This window comes from Phalacrocorax carbo, chromosome 2 (assembly GCF_963921805.1).
Source record: "Phalacrocorax carbo chromosome 2, bPhaCar2.1, whole genome shotgun sequence".
NCBI classification, from domain to species: domain Eukaryota; kingdom Metazoa; phylum Chordata; class Aves; order Suliformes; family Phalacrocoracidae; genus Phalacrocorax; species Phalacrocorax carbo.
In genome coordinates this window covers 148,890,296-148,915,349 of record NC_087514.1, presented here as the reverse complement: position 1 = coordinate 148,915,349, position 25,054 = coordinate 148,890,296, and the positions used below count along the sequence as shown (strand labels likewise).

General features: G+C 37.2%; 1 protein-coding gene across 1 annotated transcript in view; it reads left to right on the top strand.

Moving 5' to 3' along the window:
- Positions 1-25,054, top strand: part of PRTFDC1 (phosphoribosyl transferase domain containing 1) — a 48,248-nt gene that overhangs the window by 7,204 nt on the left and 15,990 nt on the right. The window contains exons 3-4 of the mRNA XM_064444808.1: positions 937-1,120; positions 21,117-21,182. Of these exons, the coding sequence (XP_064300878.1) occupies positions 937-1,120; positions 21,117-21,182 (250 nt within the window). The remainder of the gene's footprint in view (positions 1-936; positions 1,121-21,116; positions 21,183-25,054) is intronic.

The window sequence follows — 25,054 nt, the reverse complement described above, 5'->3', positions numbered from 1 at the left end:
GTTGAATTTCATGAGGTTCCCCTCGGCCCAGCTCTCCAGCCTGCCCAGGTCTCATTGGATGGCAGCACAGCCTTCTGGTGTATCAGCCACTCCTCCCAGCTTGGTATCATCAGTGAACTTGCTGAGGTTACACTCATGTTTATTATTTTTATCTGGAAAATTTATGTACTATTGTATGGCAGAAATGTGTATCTTTTGGTTTCAGTCATCTGCCACATTGTGTTTGCAAAGCAGAATTCTCAAAGAGAAGACATATATGGGAACCCTGCAATTCCTGGTTAACTGCAGCATAACCTTGATCATTCTCATGTGTGCGACCTTGAAAAAGTCACTTAAGCTCTTTGCACTCTTCTTTTTTGGTGTGTGAAATAGTGATACTGTACACTTTTTATAACACTTTGATGCTATTTTTCTTTGTAGTATTTGTGTATATTTTTCTTAAAATTGTATGGGTAGTGTCTTCCAAAGCCTATCAGTGCAAAATATTTCTAATAATTCTCTTCCCTATCTTTCACTTAATTTATTGTTCTTGCATAGTAACTAACATAACAAATTAGGGGATTGTCCAGGAATATCTTATATTGATGTTCCCTGTGAGGTAAAACTGAAGGCTAAGTTGCATTCTTTACTCCAAAGTCTCTGAAATGCTTTTGAATTCAGCATATGCTGAGATGTGTTACTTTCTTCTCTATACCTGGGAAATTTATGCATTTAAGGTTAATGAGTTTGATTCACATGCTTTGCATCTTGCATCTGTCACTCCATAGCTGCCGCCTGTGAACTTGATCCAAACCCAGGCAAGTCAAGACACTTAAACAGACTGTCAGTCAAGCTATCTGCTCACCGTAGTGTTTCTTTGTAGCCACATGGAAAGCATACCATGAACTTAGAGCATCTGCATCTAATGTTATTTTATCCTTATTTTTTTTGCCCCAGGACAGAACGATTGGCCAAAGATATTATGCAAGACATTGGAGACAATGATATTGTGGTTCTCTGTGTCCTCAAAGGTGGCTACAAGTTCTGTGCTGACCTTGTGGAGCACATTAAAAATCTCAGCAGAAATTCAGAAAGGTTCATCTCCATGAAAGTCGATTTTGTTAGACTGAAAAGTTACCACGTAAGTCAGCAACTTATTTATGTACATACTGGTTGTGTGTTCATAATAAATAGTAGACTTTTGTAAATGTGAAATTTTTTTCCCCCCAAAATTATTAGGAAAACAGTGTGAAAAATATTTTTGTTTGAAAAACGTGAGGTTTTCTTTCAAAGTATTTGCTCATGTCTCTCTATATTTTATAGATAGTATGAATGAGGATATGAAGCATCCTCAGACTATACTTTATTTAGTCTGTCTTCACTTTTGCACGGAAAATTACTCAAGTTTTCATCACGTAAAATGTCAGCATGTTGTTTGTTCTCAAAATCCTTAACAGTTCTGTGAAGTTTATTTCATATTACTTCATTTTCCACCCCCACCTCCTCATAGGTTGGCATAACTGCCAGATGTTAAATCTATGTCTTATTCTAAATGTTTAATGTTAAGCAAATGAAATGCTTTCATCTTTATAACATGCAGTTTACATAGTAGCAAAATAGACCACTAGATGATGATAGTGTTTTACAAGAAAATGAAATAAACCATTGAACCAAATCCAGTGTTGAAGTAAGGGTCAAGACTTCCTGTTATCTTCAGAGGAAATTATGCAATAATGATTCACTTGTTTCAGTGAGGCAATGATGACCGGCCTTTTTTTAGAATGTGTGATTACAATTTCTGTTTGCATAAGCTATAAATTTATATTCTACCTTGTAGTTCACACTCCATACTGAGGGAGCATTTCTAGAAATAAGTTGTCCTAGAAATGTCTGAGTAAGTAGACTAAATAAATGGAGTAATAATACAGTTGGTCTCTGAGAACAAATGCAACTTGCTGAGTCCAATAGTTCTTGCAGTAACACTACGTCCTTTCCATGACAGAGGTTGGTTGGTTGGCATTTTGCGCTAACACCGGTGACCATAAACTTTTCCTAACTTTCACAAATCCAGTCTGAATTTTTTCCACCGTGGAAGAAAAGTGGATGAGAGCCTTTTGTAGCCATTTGGTTAGGATTTGGTCCAGGGACTTCTCCTTCAAGAATTGGTCAGGTCTATGAAGGACTTGTGCAATACTAATATTGTGCAATTTCTAGCTATTTAGCATTATTACAGAACTAATTAATAAAATAAAATGTAATGTTTGTCTCACATAAAGGTACATGGGAATTATACTCAGTTTTTTCTTGGTGTAGTAATAACACTTCAATAATAGTGCTTGGCAAACAGTGAAATTACTTAAATTGTTTTTTATTTCGCACATGGCATACAGGTAGTTCACATGCTTTTCCTATTGGGTTATCTCCTATCCAGGGTGAAGATACCCTGGTTCTAAAACTTTTTTCCTTGGTTACAAGTCAACTGTTATTATCCATACTAACCCATAACCAATGAGTGGCAGGAGATGGTACCACAAAAGTGTGGAAATCTTCACAACGCTGTTTAGGAAATAAAATAAAAGCATGTTATATCAAGCTGAAACTGCAGTACAAATTTTGTTATGCAAGGATGCAATTATCAAGAGTAAGTCCTAGATGATCCTAGCATTTAGTGGCTGTGCATATTTTGGATCTTAGCCTCTTGCTTTAGCAGGAAGGTGGAGCCTTCCCTAGAACTAGTGCTTGAATCTATTTTTTAGAAAACAAATCCTTGTTTTCTTATAAGTGCTTCCAAACAGGTGTCATATATTTGGAGCCTGAAGCTGTGCTTGATTTAGTGCTTGGAACAGTGCTTGGTATCTGCCTGGTCTTGAGAAGCTGAATGACACTGCAGTATAAATTTGAAATTAGATTAATATTGGTAGATTCGTTCCGTGCAATATGAATAATGTAATGCTGACTAAAGTACCAGTACCACTACCAGCCATCCCTCACATTTTGAGTTATCGTTGTGTCCTGACCAATTGCAGGTTTTACAGAACGAACCCCTGTCAGCATAGCATAGTCAAAACCCTTGAGGAACTAGCTGTTACTTGTTTGAGTGACTCTTTATCCCAGCCTTCTGTGAGACTCCCGAATCCCCCACGTCAGTTTATTCTGAAATAACATTCCTCTCACAGTGTTTTACATTTTAATCAGAGGCAACTGATTACAGTTTTAGAGGTAAGACTTCTTTGCTTCCCTTTGCCTTTTCTTTTCCACTTTCTGTTAAGACTTACTACAGCTCTCAACCCGTTTTTCTCTCTTTTTATCTCTTTTTCATTTTATAGACACTGTTCTCACATTATTTATCCTTCTTCCTTTTACTAACTGTTCTCTGTTTCTCTCCTAAAGGGAGTCCTGCTGCTCTCAATATACTTCCTTCAGATATGTCTCTCTTCCCCCCTCCAGCTGTTTAAATCCAACAACTAATTTCAGCTCAAACTCATGGGATTTTTGAATTGTCTCATTCCAACTTCAGTACTGAAAGGTTAGTTGATTTTTTAGAGGTTGTAATTTAAAGTGGGATTTCTTGGTTTAATCATGTAGCAAAAATGGGCTGTAATTATGACCTGAAGTCAGATCTTGGCATCACTGAAATGATTGATGCATTAATTGATTTTTCAAAAAAAAACATAGTACATTTAGATTCTCTGGATATTAATGAGATGAGGGGTTGTTTGTACTTCCAGAATCAGAATGGGTTTATCTGGTTTCCAAAGTATTGATGTAAGCCTGGACATTTTTATGAGAAAACCTCCTGTGTTTTTCAAATAGTGTCTTAGTTTTGTTATCTCAAATTGGCAGGTCACATGGCTGAATTTAGTGCATCTAGAGGTAAAGCAAGAAAATACCATTTGTTTATTATTTTCAGAGGAAACAAAGCAGTATACAACTTAGGAAACCGTAGCTTAAAAATAATGTGGTTATTCTGTTTATACTTTAACGACATCAGTACTAGTTCTTAGACCTCTCATAGAATTCCTGCAACTGAAACTGGAGGTGCAGCCTTGTCTGAAAACATGTTTATACTCCCTCTAGAAATTGCACTATGTATTCCATTTCTTTAGTTTTGAGTTAGTGGTTTGGTTTTTTTTCAATACAATGCTAAAATGATACAGTGGAGAAAATTAAGTTTATACATGTGGCCAGAAACTTATAGGCTTAGGTGTAGATTAATAATAAAAAATGAGGTGTGCTTAATTGTAAACAAAGCTTATATCTGTAAATCCATAAATATACCATTTACAGAGAAACACTTGATAACATCGTTATAACTCAAATTTCAAAGGCTTCTTAATCAGTAAGAATGATATTTCAAATATTTATGAAAAGGAAAAGAGTGGTGGTTAGAAGATATGTGGATAGTTTTCCTCCATAGAAATATGATGAACTCTTGGAGAATGCTGTTTCCGGTAGACTTACAAGTTATATGATATACTTGTTCAAATTTTAATTTTGTGTATTTAAATGAGCTCAAAATAAGGAGATTGTTTATGTGGGGATTTATTAGGGACTGTAGGGTGACTTTACAAGCTTCTAGCACAGCAGGCAAATAAAAGAAAGCACCAAGGTGAGAGTTAGAAAATACAATTTCAGAAATAAACAGATATGGAAGTATCATGTAAACTTAAAGGTAAGGGTCAGGAAGTAGGTGGAGGGGAAAATGAAATGCAACGATCGAAATTTGAATGAGAAGAAGCAGCTCTGAGTTTTAAGAGGCAGAGAGGAGAAAACATACACTTTTTTGAATGGACTCAAGAGCAGTGAGACAGTAAGTATAGTAGGTAGACAAGGAAGTGCTAGAATAGTCCTCACATGAAATGGAAAGCTGCATGCCAAGTTTTAGGGGAAAATTATGTTTTCTGGAAACACTGACATAAGAACTGATAGAATTAGGCAGCTTCTTAGATATTAAGTCCTAAGACATTGGATTTTAATGTAAGATAAATTAGGAACAGTGGAATTGACTGCAGAGACTTTTGAGTTTAAAACTAGATTAATATATTAATATATTACATTTTCACCATACTGAATTTTTCCTGAGTGATTGCTCCGCCATAGGAAATCAGCTCTGAAGTAGAAAAGAGGTGAGGGTTTCAGATTGATAGAAGAATTCAAAATTATTTTCAGAAACATGTTAGGTTGAAGTCAAGGATGAAAAGTAATGGAGGAAGAAGTTGGCCTTGGGAATGTCATCCAAGGAGAATATGACACCAGCAGGAGAGGTAAGAAACAGGAATCCAGAAATCCTTTTATATGTTTGTGATACTGATAACTTCAGCAGATTGAAGAATTAATTAGGAAGAATCCAGAGGGAAGTGCAACAGAGGAAGCAGGAAGGTGTTTTACTAGGGTGTTTACAAGTTAATGGATAGGACTAGACAAGAAAGATGAATGAAAAGAGAGAGAACAAAGGAATAGAGGACATGGATGTCACAAAGAGGAGGGCTGAATGGCCTATGTCTTAGTAAAAAAAAACAGCATGAGAACCATACTGGAAGAGTATACATACTCATACATGAACAATAATTAGAGCTTCTCTTTGTTCAGTGTGGAGGCACAATTTACGACGCCGATAAAGGTAGAGTTTGAATTAGAGCTTGGGACAGAAGAGGATGTCATCAAGTATAATCCCCTAGTAATAGATGCAACAATATCACCTAATCCTGTTCCATGGGTATGCCAAATGCGATCTTTAAACCAAAGCTTAATTTTGAAATGGAATTGGAAAAACTAAGTGGAGAAGTAGAGGAAGTATGCAGAGCCTGTAGACTTTCTTGAGGAGTTCTTAGCAACCTGTCAATAGAAAAGAAAGTAAATGTGTGTGAATTAAGACTTCTTCAGTGGACAGATGATGGAAGCTAAAAATTGAAAGAATCACGCTAAGAGCCATTGAAACTGGTGGTGGGGGCTGGTGGAAGATAGGTAAAACACCACATAGTTTTATTAGGCAGACCAGTGTGCTTTCTACATGCATTGCTACCTGTTGTTGTGAAAAGTTTACTATTCCCATACCGTTATCCTTGGCTGTCTATCTAATTCTCTGAATTATTATATTTTACAAAGTAAGTATGATAGTAAACCTCATGTTTTGGGGAAGGGCAAGTGAATGTCAGTGGCATAGCTTTTTTTCAGTAAAAACCATGGTAAGCTAAACTAGGAGTGAGATGGATACTTTTCCTTAAGAATTTTGTGCACTTTTTCGTAGAATCATAGAATAGTTTGGGTTGGAAGGGACCTTTAAAGGTCATCTAGTCCAACCCCCCTGCAATGATCAGGATGCTCAGAGAATAGTAGATGAATTGTTGATAATCAGATTATACATCATAGTTGTTAATTCCATTTTAAGCACAGATTATTACAGAATATTGATCTGTTTTCCATATAGTATCTGAATTGTGGATTCTAGAAGTGCATTTTTCATCTTCTGGTGTCAAGACGACATTGGTGAAAATCATCCTGAAAAATATGAATAAACTTCAAAGGAATGATGCTTGGTAGTCACTTGGAGAAAAACTCTAGAGGATTATGTGTATTTGGTCAATTAATGTAATTCTTTAAAATGAATACATTATTTATGCTTTCCAGAACATAACCAATAAAAAAAATGTGACCTCTGAATTGTATTCTCTGCACAATGGTTGCACTGAAGTATGTTCACAAACAAATCCATTGATATGATCTGTTTCCTCTTCAGCCTCCAGCTGTTTGAAATATATTTACAACTGCTGGTTATTAATCTTGGCATAAACAGGACCATTAGTGCTGCAAAATTCTGAAAACAAGCAACAAAACAAGCATTATTTAATGGAAATCTGAATGGATTTGCTATATGAAGCCATGTCAGTAAATGGTTTTGCTAAATCTCTCTACTGTAGGAGTAAGGTAACAGAGGGATTTTGTAATGAGTAGGTTGAAAGCTGATTGGGAAATGTAGTAAAATAATTTATTTTTATGCCGTGTACCTTTACTTCTCATACACCTTTATTAAATACTTACATTGTAAAAAACACAACAGCATGAGGCATCAGATTATAATCAGAGCAGAGAATGGGGTAAAATGTACATTCCTGCTTTGCATAATAACTTATTTGTTATAATTTTGCTGTATGGAACTTGGTTTTTTAAGATCAGTATGAACTTTACATCTGAAAACGATGTGTTGTAATGCTGACCCTCAAAAGCAAGTAATTTCAAAATGTTTGTATTCATTTAACAACACAAAAGAAACAGCTAAGTGTATTGCTTGCATTTAACATGCATCCTGAGACAAAAGAGAGTCTACAGTAGCTTTTGTACTTGCAGGTTTTCTCTTGGGCAGGTTGTTATTCCCTTCATTTTGCTTCATGCACACAGTTTAGCTGATGGCTATGCCATCTTGATGCTGAGTAGCCATGGAAGAATTACAAATTGGAGCCTACCTGGTAGAATGAATTCCTATCAACTTTAAGGCCAAATTCTGCAAAAGTTTCACAGAATTGAACTCCAAATCATCTGTGAATTATCAATTTGACATGCAAATGAATAGCTTCAGTGTAGGCAAAATGTGGTTCATTTATTCAATTTGGAGAGAGGTTGTGCATGTACTAGACATTCAAAAACTAAAATACACTCTTGTCACCTTTTTCAGATGCATGGCTTGCAGTCAGCACTGTAGACAGTGAACACCTGTACAGAGAATTTTGCAGCATTGCTGCCTACAGTACTTGTTACAGCCGCTGTTATTACAGCACTACAGTGCAGTACACTGCAAAGTACGTAATTAGCTGACTTTTAGAAGCTAATGGGCAGCAAAAATATGACATTAATGTAGTCCACAGGAGCTGCTAGTGTCAAGGATATAGACCTTAAAGTTGTTGCTGATCTGAGAAATGTGTTTTAGTGATTGTAGACAGTGCTGCCAAATAGATGTCTTATGGACAAGCTAAACATGAGAGATTTGGGACTAGAAATCTACCTCTAGAATTGCCACAGGGATTTTGTGTCTTTTTCCATGTCTACGAATGGATAAAATGACATTTGCATCCTAAAGTAGTGGTATCTTTTTGACTGAGAGCTCTGTGAAATGCTCAAACCTGCTCAAACTAGTGAGTAAAAGGTCCTTTACAGTTCCAAGCCAAAGATGCTCCCAAGTCTTAAGCAGGCACTGATGTTATCTATGTATCTCTGATGCTTCAGTTATTTCCTGAAACTTAATAAGACCTGAGGTGGTTAATAAGGTGAGGAACAGTGGAAACAGGTCATATTTTGTGTGGATAGAATGTTTGGAGATGCTACAGTTCAGAGTCTTCATATTCAAATGTTCATTTGCCAAGTGTTAAAACTTTAAAAATAGAATATTTTTCATGAAAGAAACAAAAAACACTTCTACATGCAGCAGTGTCTTACTGCAAAATGTCAGCCTCAGAGACACTAAAGCTTTTCAGATAAATACCTGAAAATGTGTTAGTAGCAGAAGTTGTCCCAAAACCTTATTCTTGCAACTAGCTGATGAATTTTTAAAAGAAATTTAGAAAAATGTAATAAGAACAGCAGCCTCATTGGTTAAATTGTGGCTGGTGTTATTAGAGTAACAGCAGGATTCAGGTGACTTTGAGAATAAACTCTCCTGCCAGATTCATCTGTCCGTCAGGTACAGATAGTTAGTGGTTTGCTGTGGAAACTAAGACACTGGAAAAGGGTCTCCTGATTGCGTCTGCACTGGCTGGAATGATGACAGTCTCTGGTTCATTCCTCAGTGACTGCAGTGCCCTTCTGCCTGCCACACTTGCCAGCTCAGCCGCTTCTGAGCACTTCCTACCTGTCTCAGCCCAGATGAGACAGATGAGTTACCAGGGACTTCCTATTTGAACAGCTTCGGCTTGCTGGATTTATTTTTCCTGACCCAGATGCATGCATACATCTCAGCCTGCCGGTAGCCCCTGCCAGAGAGAGAGTTACAAGCTGCTGGGGACAGCTTGTGGGCAGTAACTTCTTTAGTTAGTTCAGCTCCTGCTGGAAAAAGAAGTCTGACCATAGACAAGGGATCCTCATCACCAAGGGTGCGGCACAGCAACCCTTAGACCCCCTTTTTCTTTATCCGAGAGATGCTCCTTGGAGGTGTCAGTAGGAGCTTGGATATTTCAACCCTAATTATTTTTGAGAACCAACCTACTTTTCATAGTGTTCTAAGGCAAACTGGAGAAGGCTATATTGAATGTAATAAAATGTGACCTTAAAATTCAGTGTTGTGGAACTTCTCAGGTCTGGAGGCAGACGCTCTCCTTTCTAGGCACCTACAGCTTCCATTTAACGTGATGGCAGAGTTGTGAGATATGAAAGCTTAAATTCATCACTCGCTCAAGGCTGTCTTGAGTGTAAGGAGGAAGAAAGTGTTTCTGATTTAAGTTATTTTAATTAAAACATACAGTATTTTCCTGTTGGACACTGCTTAGGGGCTTGGAGTGTTACTAATAATATAAGTAGGCGTTAATTTGTGGGCATGGTTCAGGGAAGGTCACAATAAGCCTATCATACAGTCAGTTTATCAAGTTTATCTGTAATGTAAAACTTACTCATAGAGGGATGATCTCTGTAACTGTATGCATCAGATATCACACCTACACATCACTTAAATATGTTAGCACCATCTGAATTCTTAGTGATTTTTTTAAGTATGAGTAAGTGTTTCAGTGACTCACATATAAAAGATTTGGGGGAACCAAACAGCTCAGCCGGGGGAGAACTGAGTAGGAAGCGGCCTGATTGCCATGGGGACAGAATGAGAACAGATGTGGCAGTGAAGGCAGAGTAGTTCTGAGCTGTGCTGCAGCTCTCCAGCAATATCAAAATATTGTTTTAAGGCATTTATGAGGCATATTAAAGCAAGTAATTACTTGCCTTGTAAAGATACTTTTCATTTTTATCTATTGTTCACTACTTAGGTATTGACTTCCTTTATACTGATTTGTGATTTTTAGCTGTGGAATTCCTTTTTCTAGCTGAAAAGATTTTACAGTCTTCCTGTACTGTGGGTTGGTACTCTGGTCTTCCAGACTTCAGATCTAACGCAAACTCCACAAGAGGTATTTTCTAATCTTTCTGGAGAAATTTGTCTCCCCAGGGCCACATTTTTCTAACAAGTTGTAATGTTTTATTTTGAAATATGTTTTTCAATTTGAAATAAAAGTTTTAGATTACAGTAGGTTATGGAAGGTACAGCTACTATGTATAATTGGAGTTTTAGATCTAAAGTTCAATTTTCTTAAATTTTTTTTTGGGTGAGCTTAAACCTTTGGTATTTTTAAACAATCCAGGTTTCTGGAACATCTTAACATTTGAGACCATGGATGTTTTTTAAATTGGTCAGTTTTAGAGCAGATTCAAAGCATCACGGGATTTCATTAAAAGCATTCGAGAGGTTGTCTTTTCAAAGAGTTAGAACCTAAAATTCCCCTAGATACAATGTTTGTTGTAAAGCAGAGGTTTCTTACAAAGCCTAAAAAATTGAAGTTTAGTCTTAGTAAAATATTTTGTTTCATATTCTGCCAAAAATACAGCAAGATACTACTAAATAATGAAATTTGCAGCAATACTATATGTTATCATTAGGAGAGACCATGGTCTGCATTTTCAGTCTGGTTCACAGATTTTTACAGTGACAGGGAGATAGGCTCTTACGTCTAAGAAAGGTTCAGAACATAATGGTTGCTAATCCTATTGTACAAATAATAGCTGACGAGTTTCAAAGTACCGTGACATTTTTAGGCATTGGAAAAATATCACCTTGATTACTTATGTGGTTGCTAATAATAGCATTTAATTTGTGTGTTGGTTTTTTAAAATTATTTTTAAGATCTGAAATGGGGCAAAATTAATTAAAGGAAGCTGGAGGGTTCTAATTTTCCCAAGGAATTCTATGACTCTCTTTTACTGGCATGTCTTAAATGCTGTTTCTTAAAACAGATCATAGCATGTGTGATGTTGATGCAGTGCCACACCCCAGGCATGCTCTAAGGCATAAACCAAAAGTGTTACTTTAAAGGAATATAACAATAACAAGAAGTACCATATTATTGCAGTGCCTATCTTTGTGACAAATACAAAATTATTTTCCCTTCTTATTTGATAGACAGAATACTTAAATAGAGAAGGGATGCTGTAAAATAACCTTGCAAAAGAACTCACAAAGGATACACGTGTTGTCAAAGGTTTCCAAGTTGTGACTAGCCAAGGGACAAAACACAGTAGTATGAAAGAGAGTGCTGCTGAGTTGTGATAGTCAGTGATACGCTACACTCCAGATTGCTGGAAGGGACTAAGCATTTGAGGTTTTTATCAGTCTCATCTTTTGTGAATTTGCTTACACCTATCTGTTTTCTCAGCCTATGGCTATTTGACAAATTTGAAGATTCTTCGCCTACCTTCCTTTTATCACCAAATCCTAGGAAATGCTGATAGTCAGGGTCAGAAGGTTAGTACTGGGTGCTTAGTCTAGAGAAAGCTGTTTTCTCTTGTGCTTGCAGAACCCCTCAAGGGGCAGGGTTTTTAGTATGGAGCTATAAATTCACTATACAATTTTTCACAATGTTAATCTACTTTTTTTCATTACTTAATAACACAATTTTAAAAAATGGGGTAAGATGGTACATATGGATCTAGTAGTGTCCCAGCTGGTGTGCTGAGACCCTCTGTTGATGCTGGGAAACATGACTTCTAGGTCCGCTGCTTTAATGTTCATGCATTTAATGCTGAACAATAATTGGGTAAAAGACAGATACTCCAGTTAACATGGACTTGAACCCAAACTGACCTTTTCCTAGCTAAGTCCAGTGTAGTTAGCCATAGCACACTTGATGTCCTTTATGGGTTTTGCATTACCGTAGCATAGTTAGAGAAGGAAGATTTTCTCTACACTCTTTAGCTTATGGTGGGCTTCAGAAAGCTGAGGAGGAAAAGAAGCCCTACTCTCCTATTCCAAGAGTATCGGCTTGTATTATGTTATCATCACAAAAGGTGAACACCCTTAGTAATGCCTCCTGGCAGTCCAAAATGAGTACCTAAGTAGGATTAAGGCAATTCTGGAGAGTACACTTCCTAAACTGTTCTTTTGGCTGTAAGTTTTAAATTTTATTTGCCTCCCATCTCTGGAGACAAAGTATGTGTCTGAACCTCACTTCATATGACTAAACAGCCCTATGAAATTGTTAGTACCTTTTCTCATTCTGGAACATATGCAGGTTTTATTCTATATTTTAAATATTCTTTTACAGAATAAGAAGTTATAGTACAAGACAACCTCAGACTACACTCTGTGGAAACTAACCTGAGTTTTGAGGATATATTGTGTTTCTGATTTATATATGATTCAAAACATTTGGTATCACATGCTATTGATTTCAGTTCTTGCTGATCTTTTTAAGTGTACAGGTGCTGTTTGTGCCATATGGTTATATGTGATGCTGCAATCTGCCACATTGTTAAACAAAATAACCCATTGAACTAATACCAAGCAAATATATAAAACTTTATTGCTAAACCAGAAAGGAAAATATGAAATAATTAATTGTCTATAATCCTTATTAGCCAAGTTAACTGGTCTAAATTCTGCTGCAATTTATAACATTTTGGCCCTTTTCCTGTAGAGTTACTTCATGTTTTTTCAAATAAAACTGAAATCGTATCTCTGTTTAGAGATTTTAAGGAAAGTTTTTCCTACAGTAAAACTATAGGGGTAGATCATGTATGCAGTTGTGTTTTTATAAAATTTTCTTTATTTGATAATATTTGAAATATATTTATTCTGTATATCTATAGAACTTGTTAATAGGTGGAAATATAGTGTTGGACACTTCCTTATTTTGCTTATTTTGCTTCCAGCAAAATAAGAGTGTAAAGAATTTACAGCTTTTAATATTTGCCCCTAGCAAATATGTGCTTAGTTGCAGGTATAATCTGTATTAACCTGTGTTAACTACATTAACATTGCATGTGAGTTCACCTTTGTTGATGTCTGAGAGTACACACAAGAGAGATCAATTCCAAATGCCTTGACTGTGAAGGGAAAAGCTTCAGTTGCAGTTTATGCTTCATTAGATCCAGAGAATCTCCATGGAAGCAACTCCTATAGGGGATGAATTTTCTAGTATCTGTTTCAAGATACCTTACCTTCTTTGTATTCAATACAGAGGAGGCATGCAGGAGTCCTGGTACACAAGAAATTACTGAATGTGTGAACAGATGATTGTAAACACTCCAATTTATTAAGTTCAATAACTTACTGTTGCACTGAGAGTTGTTTAAGCTGAATGATCTGCCTTGCTTTTACAGCAGGGAAGAAATATACACTTGTGTTACCACAGCTCACCTGATAAGGGGTACCTTGCTGTCATTAAGTTCGTTTGCCTTTCCCTGTCCAAAGCCAACTTCCTCATTGCAGAACTCTGGCCTTCCCTGGAACTGGATAGACTAGCCTGAATCTGAAGCACTTCCAACCCTGTGTGAAGGAACTTTTAGTTAAGAAAAAGAATAACTGAAAACTTCAAATAAGTTGTAGTGTAGATCCAACCATAGAGAAGTAAAGTATGTCTTGCACTGGAGTAACTAGAGCTCTGATAGATGTACCTACACCAGTCTGAAATTTACTCTCATTGCAGCATAGCCAGTGGTGTGGTTAGTAAGCAGCTCAGGAAGGCAGCTTTAAAGCTAACAGACATATATGAAACCATCAGTGCTTCAGTGCAAATGTACCTTTACTGTCCCTGCAGGATAGGTGATGTTCTGACAGTGGGTGTATGCCAGTTTATTTTATTTGATTTCCAGTTGGTTCAGCATTGTTGGCTTGTTTGCAAGGTATTCAAAGCACCTCCTACTAATATATCAGTGACCTGGCACTTGGTTATTTTGAATGTGGGTGTGCCCTGGAGGCTGCAGTCTGCCCTTTGGTATACATTTGATTCTAGGGAAGGGAGGGCATGCTTTCCAGTCTTTACTGGGAAACAATCCATGTCATTCCCACTCATTTGCACAACTCTCCAGCTTAAGAGTATTTACTAGCTGCCCTCTGAATGTTGCTGCTTAAGCCCGGATAGTCCTCCTAGTAGTCTGCCGTGAAAACCATGACAGTCCGTGTTCTGACCTACATTCTTGAGGGCCTTTATTCTTAGCTGTTGTTCTTTAGAGAAGAAACCCAAAACGGTATCAGTTCAAGAGTATGTTGCTTGCAAATACAGCATCTTATGTATTACCACTCCACCAATGTTCTTCTTTTTCTGCTGATATACTGAGGAAAATTTCTCAGCCTATACTTTATATATCAGTTTGACTTTACCTAGTAGTCAAAATACATTGATGATGTAGATGCCATACTGACATTTCGCCGACTAACATATTCATATATTGAAGAACTTCTCAGGAGGCAGGCTGCAAAACAATTACGTTTCATACAAGGGTGTCAGCATCCAAACTGGAATATCAAAATTTTCATTTTCATTATTATGTTCATGACTGAGATGTTAGAGCATGGTCATGTAGCAAAAGGTATCATAATTATTGAACAGTATGTCATTTCAAAGCAGACGTCTTTATAATTGCAGATACATATATCTAATCTCTGCCAACACCTGCAATTAACTTCTGCAGTGCTATTTTTTAAGTGCAGGAAGTTTGGTTATATTATGAATCAGTTTGCTGCAGCTAAGTCACACAGAAGTAATAATTTTCTACCTGAAAGTTGTGTGAGAGACATTGCTTCTGTGGTTTCATTTTTGAAAGATATTAACTGGGAAGTAATTTTTTGTCATATCTGCTCTGTTTTCATCTGAGCATCACATTCTTTTAACTGAAAAACATACCTGTAATACGTGTTAATTTATATGCCAGAATATGCAGTTCTGCTTGGGTTTGCTGTAATTTTCAGTTTCTGTTGCAGCCGTGTATTGTAGACATGTCTCTGAAACATAAATCCATTTCATAGGTCAGTTTTGTCCCTGTGATGTTTCAAAGTCTCAGCTTTTCTTTACTGTATGAACTACAAAGAATTTTGTTCAAATCCTCATCATCCATTAACTTGGTAGATTTCTTCTCCCCTTTGCTTTTAATGCTGTCCACCTTGTTCCCTCAGTGCCATTCAAAATGTAGCTGTGCAGATCACCTTCAAAGTTACTGTGGGTGTAGCCTAGCCGGTTGCTATCCTTCCTCCAGTATCAAATGCAAGTTACTGTTTTATTGAGGTTTGCTGAGACTCCATTCTTGATGATCACGGACCCCACACACATGAAATCCAATTGTTTTCATTATTCAGTGGGTAAACCCTGTAGGTAGATTCATATTTCTGCTCCAAGAAGTTTAGAGTGTAGAGCCCTATTAATCATCCAGTGTAATACTTTTGTAAAAAATCTGCAAAGACTGGATGCTAATATTTTTTTCATGGTGTAAGTTGGAAGAAATATTAGATAGGTTGTATCTTTTGAAGTCTTTCCTCAAATACATTTCACCTAGATTAAAATGAAACCTCTGAGTAAATGTGCAAGCAAATTATCCTGGAGTGGTACCAAAAGAGTTGTGTTAAACATTTCTGTGATACAGAGCCTGAGTGCATAGTTCAGGATGTTACTAATGGAAACTAGTAAAGATCATTGCTTCTTATGTGCCTGTGGTAAATGCGTTTGAAAAATAATTTCTTTCTGAGTGCTCAGTGAGGTTTTTAGGAAGAAGAGACTGATCTCATCTCTTATGCTGGGGTTCATCTCACCTAACTTGAGATTTCTTACAGTTAGTTGTCTAGGTGTAAGTTATTTGCTGTAGATTTACCATATGGTGAAACAGACGATTTACGTCATCTGTCTTGTTTTCTCCATTGACTATGAAGGGAGCCCAGGACACATAGATTTAGATGTCTTAACCTTCAGCTATCTAAATTAGTAACAGAGTAATGCTGTCTCTAATGAAGACCTTGCAAGGTTATGGGTCACCCTGTGAGAACAGAAGCAGCATAGATCACGTGCAGTTAATGGCAGTCTTAACAGAAAATAAAAAGGTGAGGTCAAAGTGAATGTGGAGACTGAATTCTGCTTTAGTGGACAAGTCACACCAAACCTATTGCTGAAGTGGTGCTTGACTCTTGCCTTTCAAACTCTGCCAGTGTTGGTATAAGTCAGAAACCGTACAGGCAGTAATTCTGAGCTAACCATTTCACTTAGCCATTGGGGAAGTACAAGGGAAGCCTTAGATGATGCTCTGTGTTTAACGGCTTGAAGTTCCGAGGGACAACTGAAAGTGATGGTCTGTCAATCACTTCTTTTTGGTCAAAACCTTCTTGGAAAACCCAGTTGTAGGAGATGGGATGCTGGTGTGAAGTGAGAGAGCTGGCTCCATGGGAATCCTCAGGTTGGCGGATCTGCCAACCACCCAAGTGGCAGAAAGCAAAGCAGAACAGGCCTGATGGTCACATCCTTCTTTGTTAAGAGTTTCCCTGATGAATTTTGGGAGTAAAAGGTAATCACAGTTTTTTGAAGAAGTTCCATATGAACTCTGCAGACTGTAGTAACTAGATGTGTGATAATGACCTGGTGTCCATATTTCATAATTTAGTTACGCATTTAAACTGTTATGTTAGAGCTACTTTTTGCCATGATTAAAGAATCTTTGTTTCGCTGAGCCCAGTACTAATGTACTCCAGATTCTGTTTCTTTAGAAGAGTAACAGATGTTCACAGTTTGGTGCAATTTTCAGATGAGCAATGCTGTTTATAACAAATTTTCCTGAGACCACCCAACTCATTTCACTTGTAACTTGAACTATGTCCAAGTGTTGATCTCAGGAGATGTGAAAGATGTAATAATTCTGTGCCCCACCCAGTTCAAAAGACATGACTTAGTATAGATGGAATTTAAACATCTATACTTCCAATGAACATAGAAAGTCAAAATTTTATCTTGCATGCCATGAAAAATGGAGGTGGAAATAGCCACATTCTTGCTTTCATTCATCAAGTATTCATAGGATCTGAAGCTATATATTGACAAGGACTGAATGAAATAAAATTATAAAACAAAGATGAACAGGTGAACACAGCAAATAAAAACAAAGAATTTGAGGTTTCTCCTGGAAAATGCAGATTTATTAAACACAGAAAAAATCAGAAATGCAGCATTAAATATAGCTTGGGATGAGGTGTATGGATGTGGCACAATGCATCATGCCTTGTTAGAAACAGCTGCAATAAATTTTGTGCTGCATTAAGCAAAACTGTGATTTTGATATGTCTCTATCTGGGACATTATATTTACCGTCAAGCATTTAACAGCAAAAATTGTGTTGATTGGGTTTAGGGATGTTAGACAGCAAGTCTTGAGAAACTTTGGGGGACTGAAAGCGAACCTTTAATTCATGTCTCTGCATTTATAGGAATTCCTAGAGACTCAATCATATCAGTTTTGTCAAGGTATGGAAGAACTCCCAAAGGAAAAAAGAAGCTCTGAATGACTTGAGACCATGAAAGTTAAACAAACAGTTCTGAACTGACAGTAATTGGTACTGAATGAAACAGATTTTCTTTATTTTCTGACATTTATTATACTTTACACTTAACATTTAATGCAGTGTTATTTTGAGATTATAAACGGAGAACTCAGGAAAAAACATTGAGAGGTTCCTATGGCAACCATTGTGTGCACATTATCTATATGAACATTATGATTACGGTAATGTGACATTGTAGTATTGGGTCTTGCTGTTTGGCAGGTATGTATGTTACAATATGGGCTAATTGAGGGATGTAGGGATAGTTATAAATTGCATTAAAATAAATTATCTGATTTTTTTTGTGTGAGAATTGCCCTACCGCATGATGCATGTAATTTCTTTAAATTTCTTGAAAGCACCTTAGCTAGAGGGTTCTGAGCTTGCATTTTTCTATATGGTTTTTAGGCACAGTGAATACTCAGCTCTGTCCTCTGACAGCAATCCTTCTCCAGGCAGAACATGAGGATTTTCATAATTGTCTGCAGTTGTGTCACAACAGCTAATGTGTGGATATGCAGATTGACAGGATGCTGTGATCCCCCAGCTCTCAATGGCTTTTGTGTTTGCTTAACTGCTTGCCAGCAATGAAGATGCTATTTCAGCATCTTCCTTTCAGCTGGAGCCAGAAATACCAAATGCAAAGGACACATAGCTGCTGTGAAGACTGCTGAAAGAATTTTTTTTGTTGTTAAAAATAAATACATTCATTAATCATTGCATCTCACTGTCATCTTTTTCCCCCCTCTCTTTTTCAATCAGCAACTAAAGGTAAACTGCCTCTTCATTACTTCTTGTGTGTTGGTCGTTAATGAAATTCCAGACTTTCTCATTTGGAAATGAAAAAATATTTTGTCACTGCCTTGGTTACACATGCCGTGATAGATATTAGCAACTGCTTTTTATAATCTTATAATAGTCTTGACCTGAATATGTCCCTGACTGTTGAAGAGTGACCTGTCTTGCTCTGCAACAAAAGGCTTATGCTTTTAAGTCTGAACTTAAAATCTTCTCTATCTCCACTTTTTATTTAGTTTAAAAATAATCTGAGGAAATCAGTTGATTGCTTTGTTGTTCTATTTTCTTTCTGTTTTTCTTTACAAAAATAAGAGAAGTGGTGAAACTTGTATTAGAAAACATATGGGATCTAGCCTTCATTCCTGCTATAGCTCTGTTTCCTGGGAAACAAATAAGAGCAGCCTGAATAGGATCTAAAACTCCTAGATCTGGTGCAGAAAAAGTGAAGGCAGGTCTAAAAACTGTCTTTTAAGGCAATGACTGCTAAGGACCTCTTAACAATGCTGTGGTGTGAGACTTTTTCGAGGAGTGGAATCTGAGTAAAAGGGGAGCCTTTTGGTGGGTCTGCAGTTTGCAAACCTGGAGAAATTGTCATCCGGGCAATTCTGTAACCCTTACTTACAGTTACTCAGGAAGGCTGTAATAATTCGCACCATCCAATCCCATGGGGACCACAAATAGTTCCTGGGGTTGTCAGACTGCTTGTGATCAAGTGGCTGCAAAGGTGCCTTGGAAGTCCCTGGACTTCTGCCACCTGGGCCGTGAGCGTGGGCAGATGCAGTTTCCATCTGCACAGGCGTGCATCTGTAACCGTGCCGCATGGCAGGCGCATGCGTGCTACCTCTGCCAGTGCTGCTTTTTGACGGAAAGAATCACAGAATCACAGGTTGGAAGGGACCTCAGGGATCATCTAGTCCAGCCTTTCTAGGAAAAGCAGAGTCTAAACAAGATGGCCCAGCACCCTGTCCAGACGACTCTTGAAGGTGTCCAATGTGGCCGAGTCAACCACTTCCCTGGGGAGATTATTCCAATGGTTGATTGTCCTCACTGTGAAAAATTTCCCTCTGGTGTCCAGTCGGAATCTCCCCAAGAGCAATTTGTGTCCATTCCCCCTTGTCCTCTCCATGTGACTCTGTGTAAAAAGGGAGTCTCCATCTTCTTTGTAGCTACCCCTTAAGTACTGGTACACGGTGATGAGATCCCCTCTGAGCCTCCTTTTCTCAAGGCTGAACAAACCCAGCTCTCCCAGCCTATCCTCATATGGCAGCTTCCCAGTCCTTTGATCATCTTGGTGGCCCTTCTCTGGACCCCTTCCAGCCTGTCCACATCCTTTTTGTACAGCGGGGACCAGAACTGTACACAGTACTCCAGGTGTGGCCTGACAAGCGCTGAGTAGAGCGGGATAAGGACTTCTTTATCTCTGCTGGCGATGCCCTTTTTGATGCAGCCCAGCATCCTGTTGGCCTTCTTGGCCGCAGCAGCACACTGTTGGCTCATGTTGAGCTTTCTGTCCACCAGGACCCCCAGGTCCCTTTCCACTGAGCTGCTCTCCAGCCAGGGAGCTATAAACCCCTTACCCAGTATATCCTCACCTACCTTATAAGTCCTGCTGTCCCATTATATATTTGTGGAAAAACATTTGACTTCAGGGCACTGGATTTATGAAATAAATGCAAAGTATTCAAGTATTGCATTTTTATCAGTTTGTAACAATAAAGCTTCCTGATGATACTAGTAAACTACAGTGTACATTGTGGTACTGCAGCTATTGTTAAAATTGGACTAACCCTGTCTTCCTATGGGTAGGGAGATTAGATTAGCACATGCACCAATTTGGCAAAAACCCCACATTAACTAGATTTAGTTTTGCTCTTGCGTTCTCTGGAAAGTTCATATAGCCTAGCCACGACTGTCTATTTTTTAATTTGGTACCTTCTTTAAGGCCTCTTTTGTCTTCCCTTAAAAGTATGTCTCCCTTAGGTGATCTTAACTTTGCATGCGCTGATAATGATCTTGGACTAGAGCTGGTTGAGAATTTTCCATCAGAATGTATTTCAGCTAGAAATGTCAGTAACACAGATTCACCAAAAAAAAAAAAGTTTTACTGCTTTTTCCAAAAAAATATCTTTTTCTAATAGGAAAATCAAAGTATGATATTCTGGTGCCTTTAGTTTGACCTGATCGGCAGTATTTTATTTTAGGAAATTGACCTCAAGGATTTTGTCTTTGAGTTAGTTGAAGAAGCAAAAGCAAAACTCTTGAAACTGTATGGCACGCTGAAACTATTCTTCATAACAAGTGAGAATTTTTGCAAAACTTTTTTCCCCTGAGAAAATACTGAGTGAATTTTTTCAAAAATAGCCGAGTTCTCTGTGTGAGTGACAGATGTAAGCACATTTCGCCTGTGTTTCTAAAGCCTGTTCCAAAAAAAGAATGTGCTTACAGGTGTTTGGTCAAGTGTTGAGATGCTCCTGTCCTCTCATCGTGAAAGGAACAAATACATTACTCAACACTTGTCACAGTAAGAAATAGCAAGCGAGGGAACATTATTTATTTTGAAAAGAAAGATGCAATTTTTTCTAGTTCAATAAAGCCTGGAGCTTGATGTTAGCTTAAGTACAACCATGAGATGATGGAAGCCACAGAAACAAGCGAGAGTGTGGTTTCATCATATACCAATACTAACGAGCATTAGAAAACATTGGTACCCAAGACTGAAAGATCCAAAAACAACTAACATGTTTATACTTCTATTTTATACGGTTATATCCAATTTCAAAGTTTTGTCTTTCTTCTTTCAGAATGATCAGTCTATGCAAGATATGCAGATAATGGGAGGAGATGATCTTTCAAAGCTGACTGGGAAGGTTTGTTAATTTTAAATTTAAGAAAGAAAATACATGCACTAAAAACACTTGAGAAAAGTTGTGTAATTTTGCACGAGGACTGTCAGATACTAATACTGGAATCAAATAAATATATTAATCTCTCTTAAATTGCTTTAATGCCATTGCTTGCAGATTGCAGATGCCCAAAAAGGTCAGTATGTATCCTCTTCATCCTAGTGTGGGGATTTCCCAATAGTTACATATGTACCATCGGTGAGACTGTGGGCAAAATTTGTGCTGGAATGCTTCCCCTGAGCTTGTTTATGTCTTGGAGCCTTGTTTTTATTGCCTTTGATGGGTGCATGCAAGCAAACCGCATGTTGACTATCCCTGCTGAATTCAGCATATGAGGAGTTTAATACAATTTTTCCTACTGCACAAAGTTCCGTTGTGGAACCTTTCACTTAGATAATCAAATGGAATTTTTTTTTATTTCAACATCAGGCTGGCTGTATGACTGAATTTGCTTTGTACTATGCTTGGACATTGTGGTAATGAAAGAGAGTGGTTTGAGTCAGTGAAAAGGCTATTTTCATCCAACCATGGTAATACAAAGCAGTACTTTGAAGAGGAAGGAAGGCTGATTTCATTAGCCAAATGGTCTATGTGGAAAATGGTCAGAAATGGATTCTTTACTTATGCATTAAGGCAACATAATACTTATCTTGTTATTTGTACTGTACGTGCAATTACTCTTTTATTAGCTGGCACTAAATAATATCCGTTTCTTCAAAGCACTCAAATGTAGCATGGGCAAATTCATTTGTTTTGTTGTACTAACTATAGCACAGAAGAAAAAACCAAGATAAAAACTTAATTTAAAATATTCTATTAATATTAAATATGTTTTGATGCAACTAAAATTTAAATGAAAAAAATGCTGTTTTACTCAGTATATTTTAGTGATACGTATGTCCTCGATTTTTACTTCTAAATACTCCTGCTGAGTGTTTGTTTCCAAATTATCACTAAATTTTTAATCATGTTCTTGGGAAATATTAATTCATTTGCTACTATCTAATATTCAAACACTGGTGCTACTTGTTTTTCCATGATGATTTTGCATATGTTTCTCTACTTCACAGGCAGAACTGGCAGTGCACCTATTCATCTTCCCTAACATTTCTCTTTCCCAGGTTGTCCAAACACTTTCTAAGCTTCCAGGCCCAGTTCCCCTTCCCCATCTTCCAATCCCCAATTCTTGATGAATGGTTTCAGTTATTAGTATCTTTTCCAGACATAATCTTTCTAGTATCCTTCAAATTCACTGGGCCAAAACATAATTTTCTTTCACAGGACTTTTGTGTATTTGTATGTGACCACATGTGTATGAGAGAGAAGGAAAATTTCACCCCAAGTAGTTCTGCTCCTTCCAAAAATAAAGTAAATTTTTCTCTTATACTGAAAAGCCCAGTGACCTTTTTCTCATTGGCACAGCCCTCCCGTTCCCAGGTTTGGAATGAGACATAAAATTTGGCTGTTGGTAGGCTAGGAGATGCTTGGGGAGAGGACTGAACAGCAATTCAGTTTAAGATTGCTGGGTAAGGAAGGTGGGATCTAGGGTAGGTGTGAAGGGGCTGGTTTGGAAATGAAAGTGGCTGCTGATCAGGAAGGGAGCCCAGTGCAGGAAGCTGGGCATGGAGAGGCTGAAGCAGAGCAGGAAGGGAGGGCTGGGACTGGCAGGGGAGCAGACTTGCTGAAAGGGCATGGTTGGGGGTTGTTTGTATGTGTGGTTGGCTGTGACACAGCTGATGTATGAATAATTAATAGCATTTTCACTATAACACATAAGAATGGGGTTTCCTTAAGACTTATTTTACTGATTGAAAAGCTGAGATGTAAAGCTTGAGCTCAAACACTCATACTTACACGTCTGAAGTTGGATATATGAAGGAGTGGCCTTATGTCCACAGATGCCAACTCCCCCATCTGTTGTTGACTTAAGCAATTAGTGCAAGTATTCAGCACATTTTACTAATCAGCCATTTGCAGACTGATTCAGAGCCTCCTACAGTCAATGTAAATCTTCCCTTGAAGTGTTTTTAGTACCTTAGTTTAGCTGCTGGCTTTTAAAACTGCTGGCTTTAGTAACCATTCTAAGTCACTGAGCGAATTAGTAGACTTACTGTTAGAATTCAACTTCCCTACTTCTAAGTGAGCTGGGTGTTTCTTCTGCCTGCTTGGAGTACTTATTAAGAAAAGATTGTAATTATATTGAAAAATTAATATGCCAGGTTAAGTCCCATTAACTTAGTGATCATGGAAGGTGTTTTCAGAAGTGCCAGCACAGGTTTGGAATGTAAGTTCCATTAAGTTTCTGTAAACTTCCAAAGCATCAATAACATAAACAGGTTTGAAACCTGCAGACAAAAGATTCTGAGATTTTGACCTTAAAGTGTTCTTCATCAAGTAATAACACCTGGAACCTCAGCTAGCCTATAACCTTAGTGAACAACTAAATAATTTCCATGTGTTTCTTACTACTGGAAGAAAAGATCACTGAGTATATTCATGAGCATGCTGTTCTATATCAATGTGTTTTTTCTGAGAAAGCTTAAAGTAAAAAATTCTAAAGCTAATTAAAGAGAGATTGTTAAGGATAATAGCTCTTCAGAAGGAAGAATATCTCCTCTGTACTTCTCTATAATATGCTGTATAAAAAATTTATAAGCCTGGGAAAAATGTATAATGACCCAAACTGTGAAAAAAAAATATTCTGGGAGAGGAGAGTTAGGATACAGACCCAAACTGTTACCTGAAGGAAATAATCCACAATTTGAAATTCTTCTGTGAAGAAGGTCACAGAGGCAAGAATGAAGATTTCCATGGCATGAATCATTAAAAAAGGTACTTGACGGATGAGTCCTGATATAGCTTAAGACTCTAATGCTTTGTGACTATTCATTTCTATGCAGAAAAAATATAATTTCAAAATCTCTCCTTTAATGATGTAAATAGTGAACATAAAATTTCTCATTGTTAAGTAGCTGCTGAGTTTTCAATTACTCTAAAGTTGAAATTCTCATTTGGGTAAAAGTTATCATTAATGTTTGTAAACATTGTAATAACTGTCCAGAAAAGTAGAGGCACTGTTTCAAAACAAGATGGCTATGAAAATTTATATAGATGAGGTGAAAGAACAAATAATATAACCCTGTTTGGTATTAATACTGTAATCGTACTGTGTAATACTGTAAAAAATCATTACATATTTTAAAGTATTTGTGGCATTTAAACAAAGTAAATTTTAAAACATCTAGAAATGTCAGCAGATTCAGCTGTACCAGAGTCGTGAGTTTTCACTGCCATTTACCTCTTATACTTGTATGTGTGTATATTTTCCCCTAAGAGCTCTGGAGCTGGTTGTGTAGTCCAAAGTCTCTGCTGACAGGAATCATTCTGTATATCACTCCCTACATAATATGTCCTGTAACCTTTCAAAAAATACCACTTCGACTTGTCTCCTTGCAAATGAGACAAGTTAGACAAAATTATAAACTTAAGAGTTTATATAATTTTGCAAGTACTTATTATATTTGCATACTGTATTTGATTTCAAAATTAGATCCATATATTTTTGTCATTATCACTATTTCTATATAACATAGAATGTGAACAAAATTAATCATTCTAATTTGGTTAGTAATTAAACCAAAGTAGTTATGCAGTTAGTATGATACAATTATCGTCCATGACATTTCATGGATAGATGTTCCAGGAACACAAGGCAATCTCACTTCCTTCTCTTATGCCTCTCATTTCTTCTCTTATTTTACTGAGCCATTTTCTCTGCATGTCATAGGTTATAACAACAGTTCTGAGAGCTGTTTCTCTAGCATTCTCCTAAATTT